Here is an 18,487-nt window from a genome sequence, read left to right as displayed (position 1 = left end):
TGTATAATCTTAAACTTTCATAAAAATTCAAGAAAACTAAAGTTATTTTTTGAAAGTTACTATTCACCATCTTCTTCCTTGAATTATTGGAAGAGATTGTGAAGGAATTTGAAGCTTAAACTTATAGGATATCCATATCTATGTACAAGGAACCTTAGATAATTACCTCACTAATTAACAAAGCTTGGAACTAGGATTTGAGTTTTTTTCTTCCTTTGAAATGGAAAAAGCTGAGAGCTCTTCTTTAAAATGGAAGTGTTTTGTATTTTTTGATGTTTATGATTTGTTTTTGGCTTGGTTGATCCACTTGGTTTGTTAATTAGATTATTACCATGGTAAATTTTGTGTGGTTCACAATCAACCAACAACACACTTCTCATTTGGTCATGCTTAGGTCATCTTCCCATGTCATCCTCTCACACTTATCCTATTCTTGTTGGTGTGATGACATCACTCTCCACTAACCCTTTGATTAAGTCCTAATCACTTGGCTAATGACCGCTGATATGTTATACGGTTCGCTTAACTTTCGTTCTCGTTTATCGTTTGAGGATCATACCCGGGATCTTATTACTTGGGTTCCCTAAACCATTCTCAATACATTATATTCTTTTTATGATCCTCTCTTATAATCCTTGAATTTAAATCCTTTTAATCATGTTACCTTATACTCAATTCTTTCGGTATCTGGTGGATTTTCGGGAAAAATCAAAGTGTTCGGATTTGAATTTTGACGATCTTTACATACACTTATATACCACATAGAGTACTAATAATATCCCAAAAGATCAATAAAAAAACCTCTACATAGTGTGGCATGAAAAGTTTTCTTATTCAGCATAATCAGCAAAACACTATTCATAAGGGTTTCAAAAATTCCAAAAATTAGGGTTATTACAAGGAGCATCTACCTCGACAAAGGTAATCATCCTTGGAGGGAGCTTCCTCTGTAAGAGGCAAATCTACCTCGACAAGGGTATTCATTCTTGGAGGGCGCGTCTTCTGGAAGAGACGCATCCACCTCGACAAGGGAAATCATCCTTGGAGGGTGCGTCCTCTGTTAGAGACGCATCCACCTCGACAAGGGTAATCATCCTTGGAGGGCGCGTACTCTGTTAGAGACGCATCCACCTTGACAAGGGAAATCATCCCTGGAGGGCGCGTCCTCTGTCAGAGACGCATCGACCTCGACAAGGAAATCATCCTTGGAGAGCGCGTCCTCTGTCATAGACGCATCCACCTCGACAAGGGAAATCATCCTTAGAGGGAGCGTCCTCTGTGAGAGACGCATCCACCTCGACAAGGGAAATCATCCTTGGAGGGTGCATCCTCTGTCAGAGACACATCCACCTCGACAAAGGAAATCATCCTTGAAGGGCGCGTCCTCTGTGAGAGACACATCCACTTCGACAAGGGAAATCATCCTTGGAGGGCGCGTCCTCTGTCAGAGACGTATCCACCTCGACAAGGGAAATCATCCTTAGAGGGCATGTCCTCTGTAAGAGACACATCCACCTCGACAAGGGAAATCATCCTTGGAGGGCGCGTCCTCTGTTAGAGACGCATCCACCTCGACAAGGGAAATCATCCTTGGAGGGCGCGTCATCTGTCAGAGATGCATCCACCTAGTCAATGGAAATCATCCTTGGAGGGCGCGTCCTCTGTCAGAGAGGCATCCACCTCGACAAGGGTATTCATCCTTGGAGGGCGCGTCCTCTGTAAGAGACGCATCCACCTCGATAAGGGAAATCATCCTTGAAGGGTGCGTCCTCTGTCAGAGATGCATCCACCTCGACAAGGGAAATCATCCTTGGAGGGAGATTCCTTTGTAAGAGGTGTTTCTTCCTCATTAAAGTATGCACCTTTAGAAGGAGATTCCTCTGTAAGAGAAGTATTCATCTCGATAAGGTGTTCATCCTTGGAGGGCGTGTCCTCTGTAAGAGGAGCATCTACCTCGACAAGGGTCTTTTCAAGAAAATCATAAAATTTTTAATAAAATAAGTGAAGTTTGAGCTAGGGGGTGAACATGCACTACCTAATAGACCATATGTATTCATCTAACAAAGTGGTATTTCACGTAAAAACATCTCAAATATAGGCATATCAAGTAGCCATCTCAAAATGAGACATCTTCTTAGAGGGATTTTTGAGATTTTTCTCGAATGTTGTCATTTCTCTGATTTTGAGGAAAATCCTTCTACCTTATACTCGTGGCACTATGTGATGTTACGTAATCAATCACAGGCGTCCTACCCCCCGAGTTCGCATCCTTTGTGAGAGGATCATCTACTTCGACAAGGTATTTATACCCAAAATGTGCGTCCTTTGTAAGAGAAACATCTACCTTGACAAGAGTCTTCATCCTTGGAGGGCGCATCCTCTGTAAGAGGAGCATCCACCTCGACAAGGGTCTTCTTCCTTGGAGGACGCATCCTCTGTAAGAGGAGCATCTACCTCGACAAGGTTATTCTATAAAATCTTAATAAAACTGAATCCAAGATCAACATTTTTAGAAGGATTTTATCTTCAACAAAACTCAGGGAATGCAGAAACCATCTTATATAGAAGCATCTATTTAACAGGGCATCTCACGAAGTGATATCCATAAAGGGCATCTCACTCTCAGAGGTATTTTCTTGAAGTTGAGAATTTCCCTGAGTTTGGAAATTTCCTTAATTTTGAGAAAATTCATCTATCTTTCACTCGTGGAACTATGTGAGACCACGGACACAATCACTTTCACCCTACCCCTGGGGTATGCCCGAATGAGAATACCTTCATCTATAACCAAGGTATAAAGGATACCTTGGTCTATCTACTTCTTCTTTCTGATTAAACTTCTTTTGGTGATTACTTCCATAACCTTGACATTATGCTCCATCAGATTTTTATACCTCAATTATACCTTCTTAACTCTTGAATCATTATCTTTTACGCTGCTGAACGCCACGACCAATATATTCCGGTGCATGCCTAATCTTTGAAATTTAAGAAGGCACACTCACTTTTTTTATAAAAACCTCTCCCTTATTTGTAGAGTACTTCTTTTATTTTGTGGTGCTTTTTATCTTCATGAGGGTTGCACTACTTCCTTTCTGGATACGTGCAGGTACATTATTATTTATTCTGACCTTTAACGCTTGACCAAGTATGTTCATACCGATGATTTCGTCTTTTTGGCTTCATGATAACTGCTTAATCCCATGCAACTCTCTCCATATCACTTATCCCGAAATAAGTCGATAGTCCTTTTAACATGTCTCTCCTGTATTTTCCTGGGCGTGTCTTTGTTATTTTATTTTAATAATTGTGTTCCTTCATTTTTACTTCTCTAGTTCTCCCTGAAGGGATTATATATGTTGGGTTTATTGTTTAAACATGTTTTGTTTATTTTATTTATTTATTTGAATAAATTGACCTGGTCATTATAGTATGAGACTTGGTGTAATGTAGTTGCGTTTTAGTAGGAAACCAACCAGGTAATGCTCCTGGTTTGTAGGTGTTTGGGTTGTAGTCAGTTTCTTTTATAAGCCTTGTATTCATTTCGGTTAATGTAATCCCAGTTGAACATTCATTCAGAAATATAAGTTTTGCTTTCTTCCAAAATATTATTTAGCTTTAACATCTGGTATCAGAGCACTATCTTTACCGGGTTAGAATCCTGTTGACAGCAAGATGGCAGAGTCGAGTAAGCACAAAGAAGGACAGATTGGTCTGAGTTACCAATGTTAACGAAAACTAATTATACTGCTTGGGCTATGAAAATGAGAGTCTTCATGCAAGCACACCGCGTATGGGATGCAATCGAACCTAAAGATCAAAAGGCCTGTGGTGGAGGACAAGATAGACAAACGAGCTTTAGCCATGATTTACCAGAGAATCTCTGAGGACCTGTTGTTGACACTCACAGAACGGAAAACCGCAAAGGCTGCTTGGGAGGCAATCAAAACGGTGTCTTTGGGTGCTGAAAAAGTTAAGAAAGCGAAGGCTCAAACACTTAAGTCTGAATTTGAGTCTTTGAAAATGAAGGATTCAGAGAACTTAGATGAATTCTGCATGAAATTAAATGGCTTGGTTGCAAATATTAGGACACTTGGAGAGACAATTTGAGAAGAATATGTTGTGAAAAAATTGCGAAGGGCAGTTCCAACCAAATTTCTGCAAATCGCTTCAGCTATTGAGCAATTCAGAAATCTGGAAACAATGTCAGTTGAAGAGGTAATCAGTTCATTGAAATCTCATGAAGAATGACTATCTAGTCAAGGTGATAGCAAGGAAGGACAACGACTATTGTTGACTGAGGAGGAATGGTCAAAGCGTGAACGTGAGAATAATGGTGGAAAACTACTGTTTACACGCGAGGAATGGCTGAAAAGATCGAATAAAGGAGGAATACAGGTTGGAAACGACCATCGTGAAAGAGAGAGTCAGGGTGGTCGGAGCAGAATTGACAGAGGAAAATAAAATGCTTTAATTGCGGTGCCTACGGATATTTTACGGCCGAATGTAGAAAACCAAGGAAGGATAGACTACAACGAGGGGAAGTCAACCTAACACAAATGAATGATGATAAGCCTGTACTTCTGGTGGCTATGAATGAAAGTGCAGATGAAATGATATTTTTGTCTGAAGGTGGAGACTCGAACGTGAATCCAATAGAGGAGAATATCTGGTATCTAGATTATGGGGCTAGTAATCATATGACTGGGTGTCGTGAAAAATTTGAAAGTTTGGATAAAACGATGAAAGGACAGGTCAAGTTTAGTGATGGCTCGATGGTTAAGATCGAGGGCAAGGGTTCAACCAGGATTAATTGCAAGAATGGTGAAACTCGAATACTCTAGGAAGTATATTATATTCCTACATTGAAAAGTAACTTCATCAGTTTGGGCCAGCTCTCAGAAAAAGGGAATCGAGTAGTTCTTGATGGAGAAAACTTGTGGGTGTACGATAGCTGTGAGAGACTTTTTATGCACATAAAACGTTCTTCTAATCGTCTCTACAGAATTCACATTGAAGATAGTAAAGAAGTTTGCTTGCTGACAAAAGAGGAAGAGAAAACGTGGTTATGGCATTTACGCCTAGGGCATGTAAACTTTAAGGCAATGTATCTGATGTCAAAGAATCGAATGGCATATGGTCTTCCTTCTATTAATCAGCCCAGAGAACTCTGCAATGGATGTCTCATGTCAAAGCAATCTCGTAAGCCCTTCCCGACTCACTCTAATTTTACTTCCAAGCATGCGTTAGAGTTAACACATGGAGACCTCTGCGGACCTATATCACCTCCCACCCCTGATTGTAATCACAATTTTATGTTATTGGTAGATGACTATACTCGTATGATGTGGGTTTATATGCTAAAATCTAAAGATGAAGCACTGAATTATTTTAAGAAGTTTAAGTTGTTAGTTGAAAATGCAACAAAGGAGACTATACAGGTGTTACGCACGGATCGCGAAGGAGAATCTTGCTCCAAAACTTTTACATCATTCTGTGAACAAGCAGGAATTTTAAGACATTATACCACGCCTTACACACCACAGCAGAACGGTGTTGTAGAGCGCCGTAATCGCTCTGTTGTGGCCATGACTCGAAGCCTGTTGAAAGAAAGAGGAGTACCTGCATAATTCTGGGGTGAGGCTATTAGACATGCCATGTACATTTTGAACAAGCTTCCCACTCGAGCACTTTCAGACATCACTCTATATCAGGCTTGGTTTGGCCATAAGCCATCCGTTGATTCTTTGAAAGTCTTTGGTTGCCTATCCTACATGAAAGTACCAACTCCTTTCACTCAGATGCTCGATGACAGAAGTAAACTACTATTTCATTTCAGACGGGAACCAGGTACCAAGGCCTATCGTTTGTACGACCCAGATTTAAAGCGTATTCATGTTAGCAGGGATGTCACTTTCAATGAAGCGGGAGGCTAGACATGGGATAAAACAGAATGTGCTTCAGTTCGAAATGCACATATACAGTTTGATTTTGATGACCATTCACCAGACACATCATCTACTTCCCAACTCGAAAGTGAAAATTCAGGGTCAAACAGTCTTATTTTCCCAACCACGCCAGTCATACCCGTATCCTTTCTTCCTCTCAAACTACTAAAGGTGCTAGTTCTAGTACGTCTGATGCTGACAGTGACCCAAGACGTTTCAGACGTCTTTCAGATATCTACAATGCTACTGAAGAGGTGGAACTCGAGGACGAGCTATTATTGTCAAGTGTTGATGAACCAGTAAATTTCGAACAGGCTGCTAGGGATGAAGCATGGAGAGAGGCAATGAATACAGAAATTGCTACTATAGAGAAAAATAAGACATGGCAGCTCACTGATTTACCGAAGGGTCAGAAAGCCATTGATCTGAAATGGGTGTTTAAATTAAAAAAGGACACAAAAGGATATGTGATTAAACATAAGGCATGCTTGGTGGCTAAGGGATATTTGCAGAAACACGACATCGACTATAATGAAGTTTTTGCCCCTGTGACAAGGCTTGAAACAGTACGATTAATATTGGCTTTGGAAGCCATGAATGCGTGGAAGGTGCATCACCTCGACCTTAAGTCTGCTTTTTTAAATGGTGAGCTCCTAGAAGAGGTTTATGTGTCACAACCTAAAGGTTATGTGAAACAGGGACAAGAGCACAAGGTTTATAAACTTTTCAAGGATTTATATGGTCTTCGTCAAGCCCCTCGGGCTTGGTATTCACATCTAAATAAGTGCTTGGTGAAGTTGGGATTTGTGAAATATCCTTATGAACATGCTATGTACACTCGAAAGGATGGGACTGACTCATTAATTGTTGGAGTCTACGTCAATGACTTAATCATCAGTGGAACAGATCTCTCTCACATTGTCAAATTCAAGGGGGAAATGAGTCGAGAATTTGATATGACTGATCTTGGGAGACTGTCATATTATTTAGGCTTGGAGGTAGAGCAAGGTGCTGATTTTATCGAGGTTAAACAAACAACGTATGCTAACAAGGTGTTATAAAAGGCTGGTATGCGTGAGTGTAATGCGGTGAAGTATCCCATGGAGTTTAAATTACAGATTGATGCTGACATTAATGGAGATCCAGTTGATGCAACTTACTATAAGAGCCTAGTTGGGGGACTGCGTTATTTAGTCTATACTCGCCCTGACATCGCATATGCAGCGGGTATTGTCAGTCATTATATGGAAAAACCCATAATGCTGCATCTAAGCGCTATAAAGAGAATATGTCGATACATAAAAGGCAGACTGCATTACGGTTTAATTTATAAAAGGGGGTGTGGGAATTATATTTTGTCTGGGTTTTCTGATAGCGATTTGGCAGGTAGCATCGAGGACAGAAAGAGTACAAGCGGCATGGCATTCTACCTCGATGAGAATCTAATTTCTTGGGTTTCACAGAAGCAGCGATGTGTAGCACTGTCATCGTGTGAACCTGAATTTATGGCAGCCACAAATACAGCTTGCCAGGGAATATGGTTACAAAGGGTTCTTAGTCAGATTACCGAGATCAAACCAGGTCCTGTTGTTTTGTATATTGATAATAGATCTGCGATTGATCTAGCAAAGAATCCGATCTTCCATGGACGAAGTAAGCACATTGATGTGCGATATCATTTCATCCGAGACTGTGTTGAGCAAGGATTGATCGTGATTAAACATGTCAAGACTAGTGAACAGCGAGCTGACATTTTAACCAAAGCTTTGTCTGCAGCTAAGTTCGAGAAAATGCGGAGCTTGCTTGGAGTCAAGAACCTGGAACATGTTTAGACTAAGGGGGAGCATATTGGGTTTATTGTCTAAACATGTTTAGTTTGTTTTATTTATTGATTTGAATAAATTGACCTGGTCATTATAGTATCAGACTTGGTGTAATGTAGTTGCATTTTAGCTAGAAACCAACCAGGTAATACTCCTGGTTTGTAGGTGTTTGGGTTGTAGTTAGTTTCTTTTATAAGCCTTGTATTCATTTCGGTTAATGTAATCCCAGTTGAACATTCATTCAGAAATATAAGTTTTGCTTTCTTCCAAAATATTATTTAGCTTTAACAATATATCCGTGCCACCTAACTTGTATTGTTGTTTGTTTTATTGCATGCTCGGCTTCACGTGCTTGTCTTGTACTTAGGACAACTTCTTCCAACAACTGGCCTTACTTTCTTGACTTATCACAACACTTGAATTTTATTTTTATACACAACCCAAAATAATACATGCAGGCGCGCCCTCGTATTTTTTTAGATGTCATGTACAGTATATATTTACCCCATCTCTTCCTTTTATTTATGTCCACAACTTTGAATTTTAATCACCAACATCTTCCTCATTTCCTTTTTGATGTACACAGTAATAACAACTAGGTGGACGCGCCCTTACTAAGTTGATGTACCCGTGCAAGCCTCTTATACATTTTAAAGTTATATCGAGATCACAACTTCAAATTAATTTGATTGAAATTGTATGAGCTCCCCTACAACCAACTTTGATTTTATCATAATAAATCAAAGGATTGCATAGTAATTGCTTGATCCCACCAGCAATGGCGCACGCCAAATACTTCTAAATTCTATACTTTGTTTTCTGTTTTCGGTATATAGAAGGCGCGTCCACATTACCAGCTTACACAACTGACCCAAAGTGCTATCATCTCCTCTTTGTATTAAAGATAAGAATTTGTGTATACAAATACACCTTAAATGAGATACCTTGTTTACAGATCATGACAATAGCATAGTCTTGACAGATAACTGTTATAAGAGTTAAATATTTGGCGTCTATTTCAAGTTAGAGAAGTGCCAATTTTTTGTAGAGGGGCTCACAAAAATACGGGGATACGCCCTTTTAAAAAGGGAGCTCTCGTCGTTATCTCTGGAGCCGCGCCTCTCTTTTATGTTACAGACCTTTCACTTTTATATTCTTATTTGGAATCATCCATTCAACAACGTATTCCACCCTTTAAAGACGAGGCTTGATGCCAGAACATCTTATATACTGTTGTGTTTGGTGACCACCATTATAACATGATTTATTTTAAAGTTTCCCAGTTTCTTTTTTGTCCTTGTACAAGCCTTTTCCTGCATACTCAACTCCATTCTTTTTATTCACCTTGTAATCACATTGTATGCACAAGTCCATATTAAGAGCAATCTTTTCATGAAGCTATTTTTCCCTCTGAGGCGCGCCCAAATTATGTGCATGTTACAATAAACTAGTTGTTGTTGCTTGGCTTTCCTCGTTATTTTTATTATAAACATATGACAGGTTACAACATTGATGCTTGATGCCCTGACATTATTGTCCCATGCTGGTTGGGCCTGGCTCTTTGAAACTACACAGGGCGCGTCCTGCGAAAAACTACTCTATACACAACACCAAGTCATAATTTCTTCATCTTTCATGGAATAGTACTATTTTACCCCTCTCTACTCTTGTGTTAATTTTTTATTTCTCTGCAGGGACGAAAGTAGTGTACTCCTTTACTGTACAAGTTGATCTCCTATGTGGTCTTCCATATATCTTGTAATATAAGGCAAAAGGCGAGCACTCTTGTTCATAATCTTGTCAACTTTGACTTTGTAATCAATAACCTGTCCTTTCTTTGTATTTTGGGACACATCGTCAGTGGCTACCACACTTTTTTAAAATCAACCGCTTCAAACTTCGCCTTGCACTCTTCTTTGCAGATTAGCCATCAATTATTTAATCAAAGGTCGTGTCCTGCAAAACCACGTGACTATCCTAAATCCAAACTAACTATACTTGGGACCTCTTGTTATTGGGGTTAATAGGCATATTCATCACTGTACTCGTTAAAAACTTTCAAGTGGGTCACTAAGTTAAAAAACCTTACAATCGCATCACTGAACAACTTAAAACTTTCAAGTTAGTCATGTCCGTCAGTCCCGTTACAATTTTTAACAGTTTGCTGACTTGGAGTGATTACATGGCAAATTATCCAATAAAATGAAAAAACCTTTTTTACCCGACCCAGTCTCTTACATGTTTCTTTGTCATCATTGCTGTGTGTGTTTGGGTTAATTTTTTAATCAATTTTTTCTTCACCAGTCTCAACCTCTTGTTGAGCTCTTTTCATTTCTTCAAATAATTCAGCCTCCTCTGTATTCAAGGTCTTTCTGTTGGTCTGATATTAAAGTAATTCCATATCCATCCATGAGTTCAAGGTCTTCAATTAATAAATGTAAGAACCAACTCCAGCTAGCATAGCTTTCAGTCTCCACAACCGCCATGGCTATCGGAAACATTGAGTTATTACCATCTCTACCAACTGCTGATAGCAATTGTCCGCCACACACGGTCTTCAAAAAGCAGCCATCGAGACCAATAATAGGTCTGCATCCTTCTTTCCATGCTTTTTTCAACTGATCATAACATACATAAAATCTTTGAAAGTGGGGAGCATCCTCTTCATTGACTCTAGTTGTAGTAATTTTAACAGTGTTGTTTTTGTTACTTCTTAGTATTTCACCAGCAAACTTCCTAAGCCCTGCATAATGTTTCGCTTTCATACATACCTTCATCATTTTCTCCGGCCCATAAATCATCCCTATCACCTTGACCTTCAGTCCATAAATCATTATCACCTCCCTCCTTACCATTCCCCAAATAAGTTTCATCCCTGTTAAATACATAAAGTATATTTACATATAATATACATATGTACGAAGAGACAATACATATAATATACATCATCATCCGGTGTTTCATATAATTCTGGTTCTACATGAAATTAGGTTTTTTTGTAGAATTAGAATTACTTGGTTAAACACGCTTGGAAGCAAAAATAAACATAAGAAATAGCAAGGATGACGAAAAGATAGAGAACTTACATGATTTCCCTCTGATTGTTCATCTCTCTCGATCCTGATTGTTCATCTCTCTCGATCGCCGTTCTTTCTCTCTTCGTCATACTTTTTGTCACCGTATATTTGTTCTTTTAGGGGCTAATTGTTTGTTTTATTTTAGGAGTTTTAACCAGGCCGGGTTTAGTTAATAATTGTGCAACCCAATCTGCTGACATGGCACCTGCTTGGCTACTTATGTGGCAAAAATTAACGGCTCTCCGTCAAAAGTTCAAGGATTTTAACGTCACTCACAATTATTTGCAACTACAATGATGTAATTGATAGGTATTAGTTGTTCAGTGATGCAATTGTAAGCTTTTTTAACTTAGTGACCCACTTGAAAGTTTTTAACGAGTACAGTGATTAATATGCCTATTACCCCCTTGTTATTGCTTACATGTGTGTCATGTGAACGTATCATCCTTTGTGTCAACCTTTATTTTGCAAGTAGGGATTCAACCTCAGATATAATACCATTACGTATTACAAAGGGTTTCTTATAACAAATTGATGCCACACATTTATATTGCTATTATATCAGGGCTTTCGAAGTTATTGTTGGGACCAAATTCTTGTTAAGGCTTACGTATAATATACCACATCCCGCACAATCTTCATGCTTCTCCCATTTTTACTAGCCTTCATTTTTTTTCCGCCTCCATGAAAACCAACCTCACATTCTTTGTATCGTTATGTCGGATAGGCCCGCACATTAATTTATTTCTTTTCTTTAAGGCGCGTCCATTTGTATCTATAACAACTTATTACTCAACGTGCCATTGACGACCTTCATGATACATATTCACAGTGTTTTCACATAATATATTTATACTTCAAACCTCTGTATTAGCTAGACACTTCTCCAATTGCTCAATATACATATAGTTGTATGTATATAAACAAATATTTTTCATTGTTACACCGGAGGGCGCGCCACGATGTTGAAAAAATTTGAAACCTTTCTTCCCATCATATAGTAGCAAGCCATTAACAACATTCCAGCTTCTTCAATATATTTTTTTGTTATTATATTTTTTTTAATATATAAGCTCACTATATCTCACTTGCCCAAGCTTCAATCAACGTAGGCCCCGCTCATTTATATAGGCAAACATTAAATGCCAGGTAATTAACTCACACAAGAATGCACCATTTTTCCTTGTTCTTTGATTTACTCTCTGTAGATAAATGCATGTTTATATGCACCCATCTTGTCTCATTCTCTAGTAGACCCCTCATATTAATAACTACTTTACTCCCATCTCCATGTGTGATGAACATAATTATCCTTTATTTCACATGATCCAAAATGCATTCTCCTTCAACTTGCACAGACTCAATAATAGTATAATAAAATAATTATAAAATCGGCATCAATCCTTTTGCAAGCAAAAATCCATGCACATTATTATTATTATTTACCTCAACATCCACACTGATTTTGTCACACAATTGGTGGAATAATTGCACTGATCTTTTTTACCTGTGGTGTAGGCGCGCCCCATGTCTCAATCACATGCACACAATTCACGTGATTTTTTTTATCAGCCATTGTAAACCAAGCATGACATCTTATAGTTGGGCTCTTATACCGTGACCTTTGAAATATATCTATTTTTTCCACTTTGTCAAGTAAGGTCAAAAACCAGAACAAAGGTGCGCTCTCCATTTTTAATTGTTGAATAACTGCCATGTCTAAATTATCAGCTTTCACGTGTAATTATATCAGACGTTTGAACCCTGAACTCTGGAGGTATCACTGTTACTAACCAGGATACTTCCAATAAACTTCGTTTCCTATACAAAGGGGCACTCACAGAAACACGAGGAACTCGCCTTTATTCTATTTTAAGAAAAGGGGTTCTCTCTAGTGTTTTCGGGCCGCGGCTTTACATAATATTTTGCTTTTTGAAGTTATTCAACAAATTACTTCCGTATCTTGTGTATACGACCCACTGGAAATCTGAATGTCTCGCATCACTCATTGATTCCTGCCAGCCTTATTGATCTTTCAGATCTTGCACGATTTCTTTAAAAAATTACTATCACAATGAAACATCTTTCCTCCTAGATGCAAAGCTTAATCACCCCTCCTTCTAGCACCAATTTGTTGATGGAGGAATTTGGTATCAATAAAATTTGAGGTTCATAGCCGGAATCAAGATCTACGATGGTGGTTCTTCGCCTGAAAACTGGGCGGAGTGTGGTGGTTGTGATGAATTAGGGGCTGAAATTGCTTAGGGTTGGTGGTGGCTCCTTATGGCTCTCGCTTCAGACCCCTTGCAATTTGCCTACGTATCCCTATTTATAGGGAATCAAGGCCACGTAGTTCTTGGGGAACAAGAAACCTAACGGGCTTAGATTTCTTGTCCCGAGGCCCAATGGGAAACCCATTGGAAACCGACTTCTACTAGCTTTAGGAATGTCCGCCGATGAGGCCCAAGGCTCGTCCGCGGCTTCGAGACTTCACGGATAAGGCATCTCCCTGACCAAGGATAACCCTCCGCTACCAGCTGTTTCTCTAGTCCGCGGACGCAGGTATAGCCGTGGTTCACCCCAAATGTTGGATGCATCCTTCCCCCCGATAAGGAGCCCCTACCAGATTACAGGACATGTGATCCCAAGCTTTTGGGTGCAAAGTGCAGGATACTCCGAAGTCTCCCAACGAGGACACCCGTTGACTACAGAGACAGAGCTCCCAAAGCACACACCAGATTTTATCCCATATCCCCAATCAGGACACCCATTGACTACAGGAGGAGGTCTTCATTCATCAGGCATACCCCTGAAGGTCTCTGACCATGGATACCGCCTTTCCTGTAGATGTGCTCCAGGAAGGAGTTCTTCAATAGAGTACCTGTATCAAATAGGTTAGTAATAATAATCTCCATCTTCCTTGAATCTTCCAAAGAGCCCGTCCAAGTAATCATGTTGAAGTCCCATCCAAGCTATCTTTTTCACTTAGGGCGCGCCCTAATACCTTAGGGGATAGCTCTAAGAATCAGTTGAATTCCTTTCTTCATATATCAATAAGGCGTGCCTCCTTCGCCAATGAGGGCGCGCCTTGATTATGTAAGGCATCAGTATTACTCTTCTTGTATGCATAAGGGCGTGCCTCCCCATATCTGTAGGGTGCGCCTTCTTCCTTCGTGATAAAATAGATGCCTTATCTTTTCCTTAATTTTAGGCACCAATATCCCAATTATGACCAATTGACCCGGTTTTGACCCCAACAAATTTTATACAAAATTTTGGGCATAACAGATACCATTGCATAAGTCTTTTGTGGACCTCACTCATTGCACGATCAAATAAGCATTTGTTTATATGTTGAATAAAAGCATGATTCCGTAAAAAACTCCTATGTTCTTGAAGTGTTATAAGTCATTTTATTTCTAGAATATATTCTTCATATAATCTTGTGATTGCCTTGAGGATAATTAATTTATGGTGATTGATCTAGTCTCGAAGCATATCTGTTAAGCATTCGCACACACCATATTTCTAGTTGTATGTTAGCTTGCGTAATTTGATTGATCTTTAGTCACCTAATTGCATTTTTTGATATGTCATGTGTTGGTTGGTTTAGTCATCACGATGGGGATCGCTGCATTTCATATAGTTTGCATTCATGCATGTTTTTATTCTGTTTTTGAGTCAGTGCTGCTAGAGGACAAGCATCGATTTAAGTTTGGGGGTGTGATAAGTGGCATTTTATACAACTTAGAGCGTCTTATAACGGCTTGAATTGATGTCTTAAACTCGAGTATTTTGTGTATTTAACGCATTTTCGAGTGTTTTTTGCATTTCAGGGTATAACTTGTTTAGATAGGAGAATTTCATCAAAATAAGCCTTAGGAAGTACTTGGAATCAGTTGCGGGGAGTTGTGCGAAGAATTCAGCAAAATCAGAAGCAAACTTTGGATTTTTCCAGAAGGCTTGCAGGAGCCCGCTTGGAAGGAGCAGGCGACCGCCTAGTAGAAGGCACCCGCCTGGAAGGAGGAGGCGGCCGCCTAGGTGCGGGAAATTAAATTCCGGATTTTAGAATTCCAGTTCTAATGGGCTTCTGTTGGTGCTGGTTCTTGTGGACTCTTATATAAACCTATTGGGGAGACATTTTCAACAACAAGTAACAAGGAGAGAAGATTAAAAAGACCGTTTTAACACGCAACAACAAAGAAGATGAAGCATATGTTTATCTTGTGATTCTTTTAATTTGTTGTAATAGTGGATGCTAGTTTTCTTTACTCTTTGAACCTTAATACTCTTGTGAAGTACTCTATTTTTATTAACTATTTTTATTAGTTTATATCGTTGTGTTATTATCATGTTTTCATATGAACCCATGGTGACGATGAGTTCTATCATGGGCTAATTGTGATCATGGGATCATAGCGGATTTACTATGGATTTCTTTAGTTGATTGTTTAATACCTTGGTATGTGGTAATTGTATGATATCTAGAATAGGTTGTGCTTATTCGTCTTATGTGCCTTGTGAAAATATAAGATAGCCTGTTAATATCTTGTGAAGCGACAGTGAATCTTGAGATTTAGAACTTGCCATGCTAGTATAGGTTCATGTATTGTATGCATGATTGGTGGGTAACTCTAACCGTTTTACTTGCCCTGTGTAATCATAATGAATAACTTGCGCTTAAATCGTTATGTTGTCACATTCTGTAGACATACAGGGTCTGAACATAATTGATGCATATTCAACTTCTATCTTAATTGTGGATGCTTTATAGAATGGTATTCGTACAACGAAAGTTGGCGTTTATCAGTTTCGTGTTGTTCGATTAATATCATCACCATTATATGCTAAGGGTAATTACAATAACCATTGAATGAAGTAGTAATGAAGTTATGATTGATAAGTGGCATTTTATACCACTTAGAACGTCTTATAATGGCATGAATTGATGTCTTGGAATCAAGTATTTTATGTATTTGATGCGTTTCTCTAGTGTTTGTGCATTTCAGGGTATTAATTGCATTTTTGGAGAGATATCATCAAGAATAAGCCTTGGCATGTGTTTGGCATTGCGCGTGGGAAGATAGGAGCAGAATGCAGCAAGAAACGGGAGCAAAAACAGAGCATTTTCCAGAAGGGTTCTGAGCACCCGCTCAGCTCTGCTGAGCGACCGCTCAGGAATGCTGAGCGGCCGCTCGAGGACGGAATTTCAAAATAATTATTTTAGACTCCTGATCTCGTTAAGCTTCCAACTTCTGAGTTAGATGGGTTTTATGGGACTCCTATATAAGTAGGTTTCAGAGATGTTTCACATAGTGTTGGATCGCAGTATTAATCGAGGAGCGAGGAGAGAAGGAATAAGACCGTTTTAGCACATCACAACGAAGAGGAAGCATATGTTCTTGTGATTCTTTATTTCGTTGTAATGTTGGATGCTAGTTTTCTTCACTTTGAACCTATTTACTCTTGTGACGTACTCTGGTTTAATATAAGTAGTTTTAATTATTCTCGTGTGTTATTATCATGTTTTCATATGAACCCATGATGACGATGAGTTCTATCATGGGCTAATCGTGATAATGGGGTCGTAACGGATTTACTATGGAATTCTTTAGTTAGTGTTTAATACCTTATTGTGTGATGATTGTATGATATCTAGTATTAGTTGTGCTTATTCATCTTATGTACATCGTGAACATATAAGATAGGGTGTTAATCTCTTGTGAAGCGACGGTGGATCTTGAGGTTTAGAACTTGCTATGCTAGCATAGGTTCATGTATGTGTATGCATGATTAGTGGGTAACTCTAACCGTTTTACTTGCCCTGTGTAATCATAAGGAATAACTTATGCTTAAATCGTTATGTTGTCAAATTCTGTAGATATATAGGGTCTCAATATAATCGATGCCTATTCAACGTCTATCTTAATTGTGGATGCTTGGTAGAATGGTATTAGTACAATGAAAGTTGGCTTATATCAGTTTCATGTTGTTCGATTAATATCATCATTGTTGTATGCTAAGGGTAATGACAATGACTATTGAAGGAAGTAGTAATGAAGTTATGATCTCATGTGTGTTTTAATATTGTTAATTCAAGTGTCAATTAAGTGCTTAATTATCGTAGTTAATTGTAGTTAATAATTAGTTAATCAAATCTAAGTATTATTGTCTTAACATTGAGAAGTAATTATACATTGGTGAGTGAGTGTTAATTGGACATAATTAGTCGGAGTCTCTATGGGAACGAATTAGAAAGTATTATATATTACTTGCGAACGCGTATACTTGTGTGTATTATTAGCGCGTGTTTTCGCCCTAACATGTTTTTGGCACCGCTGTGAGGGACTCGGCGTATTTATTTAGTTTATGTACTTACCATCAGTGGTCATTAGGACTCATTGATTAAGACGTGTTACTTATTGTTTCTGGTTGTGTTTCAGGTACCTTAGCGAGCGTTTATGCAAACACATTCTCGTACTCGCAAGAGGACTTTAGATACAGCTGAGGAGACAGACGAAGTTCTTGATATTCCAGAGAAGATAGATTTTGAAGATTCGGATTCGGGAAGTGAGCAGAAAGAGCCAGTAATAATGGGTGATCATATAGTTCCGGCAGATCCAGCTCTTATGGACTTTTCTCGGCCTAAAATTGATGACATTCAGTCTAGCATCATGCACCCGGTTATTGAGGCCAATAGCTTTGAAATCAAGCCGGGCACTATTCAGATGGTGCAGAATTCCATTTCTTTCAGAGGTGTTGCGACTGAAGACCCCAACATGCACATAAGGAATTTTTTCGAGATCTATAGTACTTTCAAATATAATGGTGTGACTGATGAGGCTATCAAGCTGAGGCTTTTCCCATTCTCACTAAGGGATAAAGCTAAGGACTGGTTACATTCTGAACCAGCTGGGTTCATCACTACTTGGCAAGATCTTGCACAAAAGTTTCTGGTAAAGTTCTATCCAATGGCGAAGACTGCGGCTATGAGGAGTGCTCTTACTCAGTTTGCGCAGCAGCCTATAGAATCCATGTGCGAAGCTTGGGAGCGCTACAAGGAGATATTGAAAAAGTGTCCACATCATGGTATGCCTGATTGGATGGTGATCACTGGTTTCTATAATGGGTTGGGGGCCCAATCTCAGCCCATGCTCGATGCAGCAGCTGGAGGCGCCTTGTGGGCCAAAAGCTATACTGAGGCTTATAATCTGATTGAGACGATGGCTGCAAATGAGCATCAAACCCAACTCAAAGGATGATGCTTGGGAAGGTAGCAGGTATTTTGGAAGTTGATGCAACTACAGCAAGTACAACGCAGCTCCAAGCGCTGTCTATGAAGGTCGATTCTTTAGCCACCTATGGAGTCAATCAGATAGCTATGGTCTGTGAGCTTTGTGCAGGTTCTCAGGCTAGAGATCAGTGTTCTCTTGGTAATAAATCTGTTTAGTATATGAACAATTATCAGTGACCGCAACAGCCTGTGCCAGCTACTTATCATCCTAACAACAGAAATCATCCAAATTTCAGCTGGAGTAATAATCAGAATGCTATTCAGCAACCATATCAGCAAGGCATAAGTAAACAGTTTAATCCACCTGGATTCCAGTAACCACAACAGTATGCTCAAAGGCAATCA

The 18,487-nt window shown here is 39.1% G+C and overlaps 1 protein-coding gene and 1 non-coding gene across 2 annotated transcripts; one reads left to right on the top strand and one right to left on the bottom strand.

Moving 5' to 3' along the window:
* The first annotated feature begins 7,018 nt into the window (after positions 1–7,018).
* On the top strand, positions 7,019–7,780 carry LOC141714598 (secreted RxLR effector protein 161-like). Its single transcript, XM_074518110.1, has one exon. The coding sequence runs from the start codon at positions 7,019–7,021 to the stop codon at positions 7,778–7,780; it is 762 nt and encodes a 253-aa protein (XP_074374211.1).
* A 10,054-nt stretch (positions 7,781–17,834) lies between these two features.
* LOC141715543 (small nucleolar RNA R71) lies at positions 17,835–17,941 on the bottom strand. The gene has a single exon (XR_012572301.1). It is a non-coding gene; the product is annotated as a small nucleolar RNA R71 (small nucleolar RNA).
* Between the last annotated feature and the right edge of the window lie 546 nt (positions 17,942–18,487).

The sequence above is a fragment of the Apium graveolens genome, chromosome 3 (genome assembly GCF_009905375.1).
Source record: "Apium graveolens cultivar Ventura chromosome 3, ASM990537v1, whole genome shotgun sequence".
NCBI lineage: Eukaryota > Viridiplantae > Streptophyta > Magnoliopsida > Apiales > Apiaceae > Apium > Apium graveolens.
This window is presented reverse-complemented; position numbering and strand designations above follow the sequence as displayed.

Excerpts from the sequence above, each read along its gene's own strand:
- LOC141714598 (XM_074518110.1), top strand. The coding sequence starts at position 7,019 with ATGCGTGAGTGTAATGCGGTGAAGTATCCCATGGAGTTTAAATTACAG.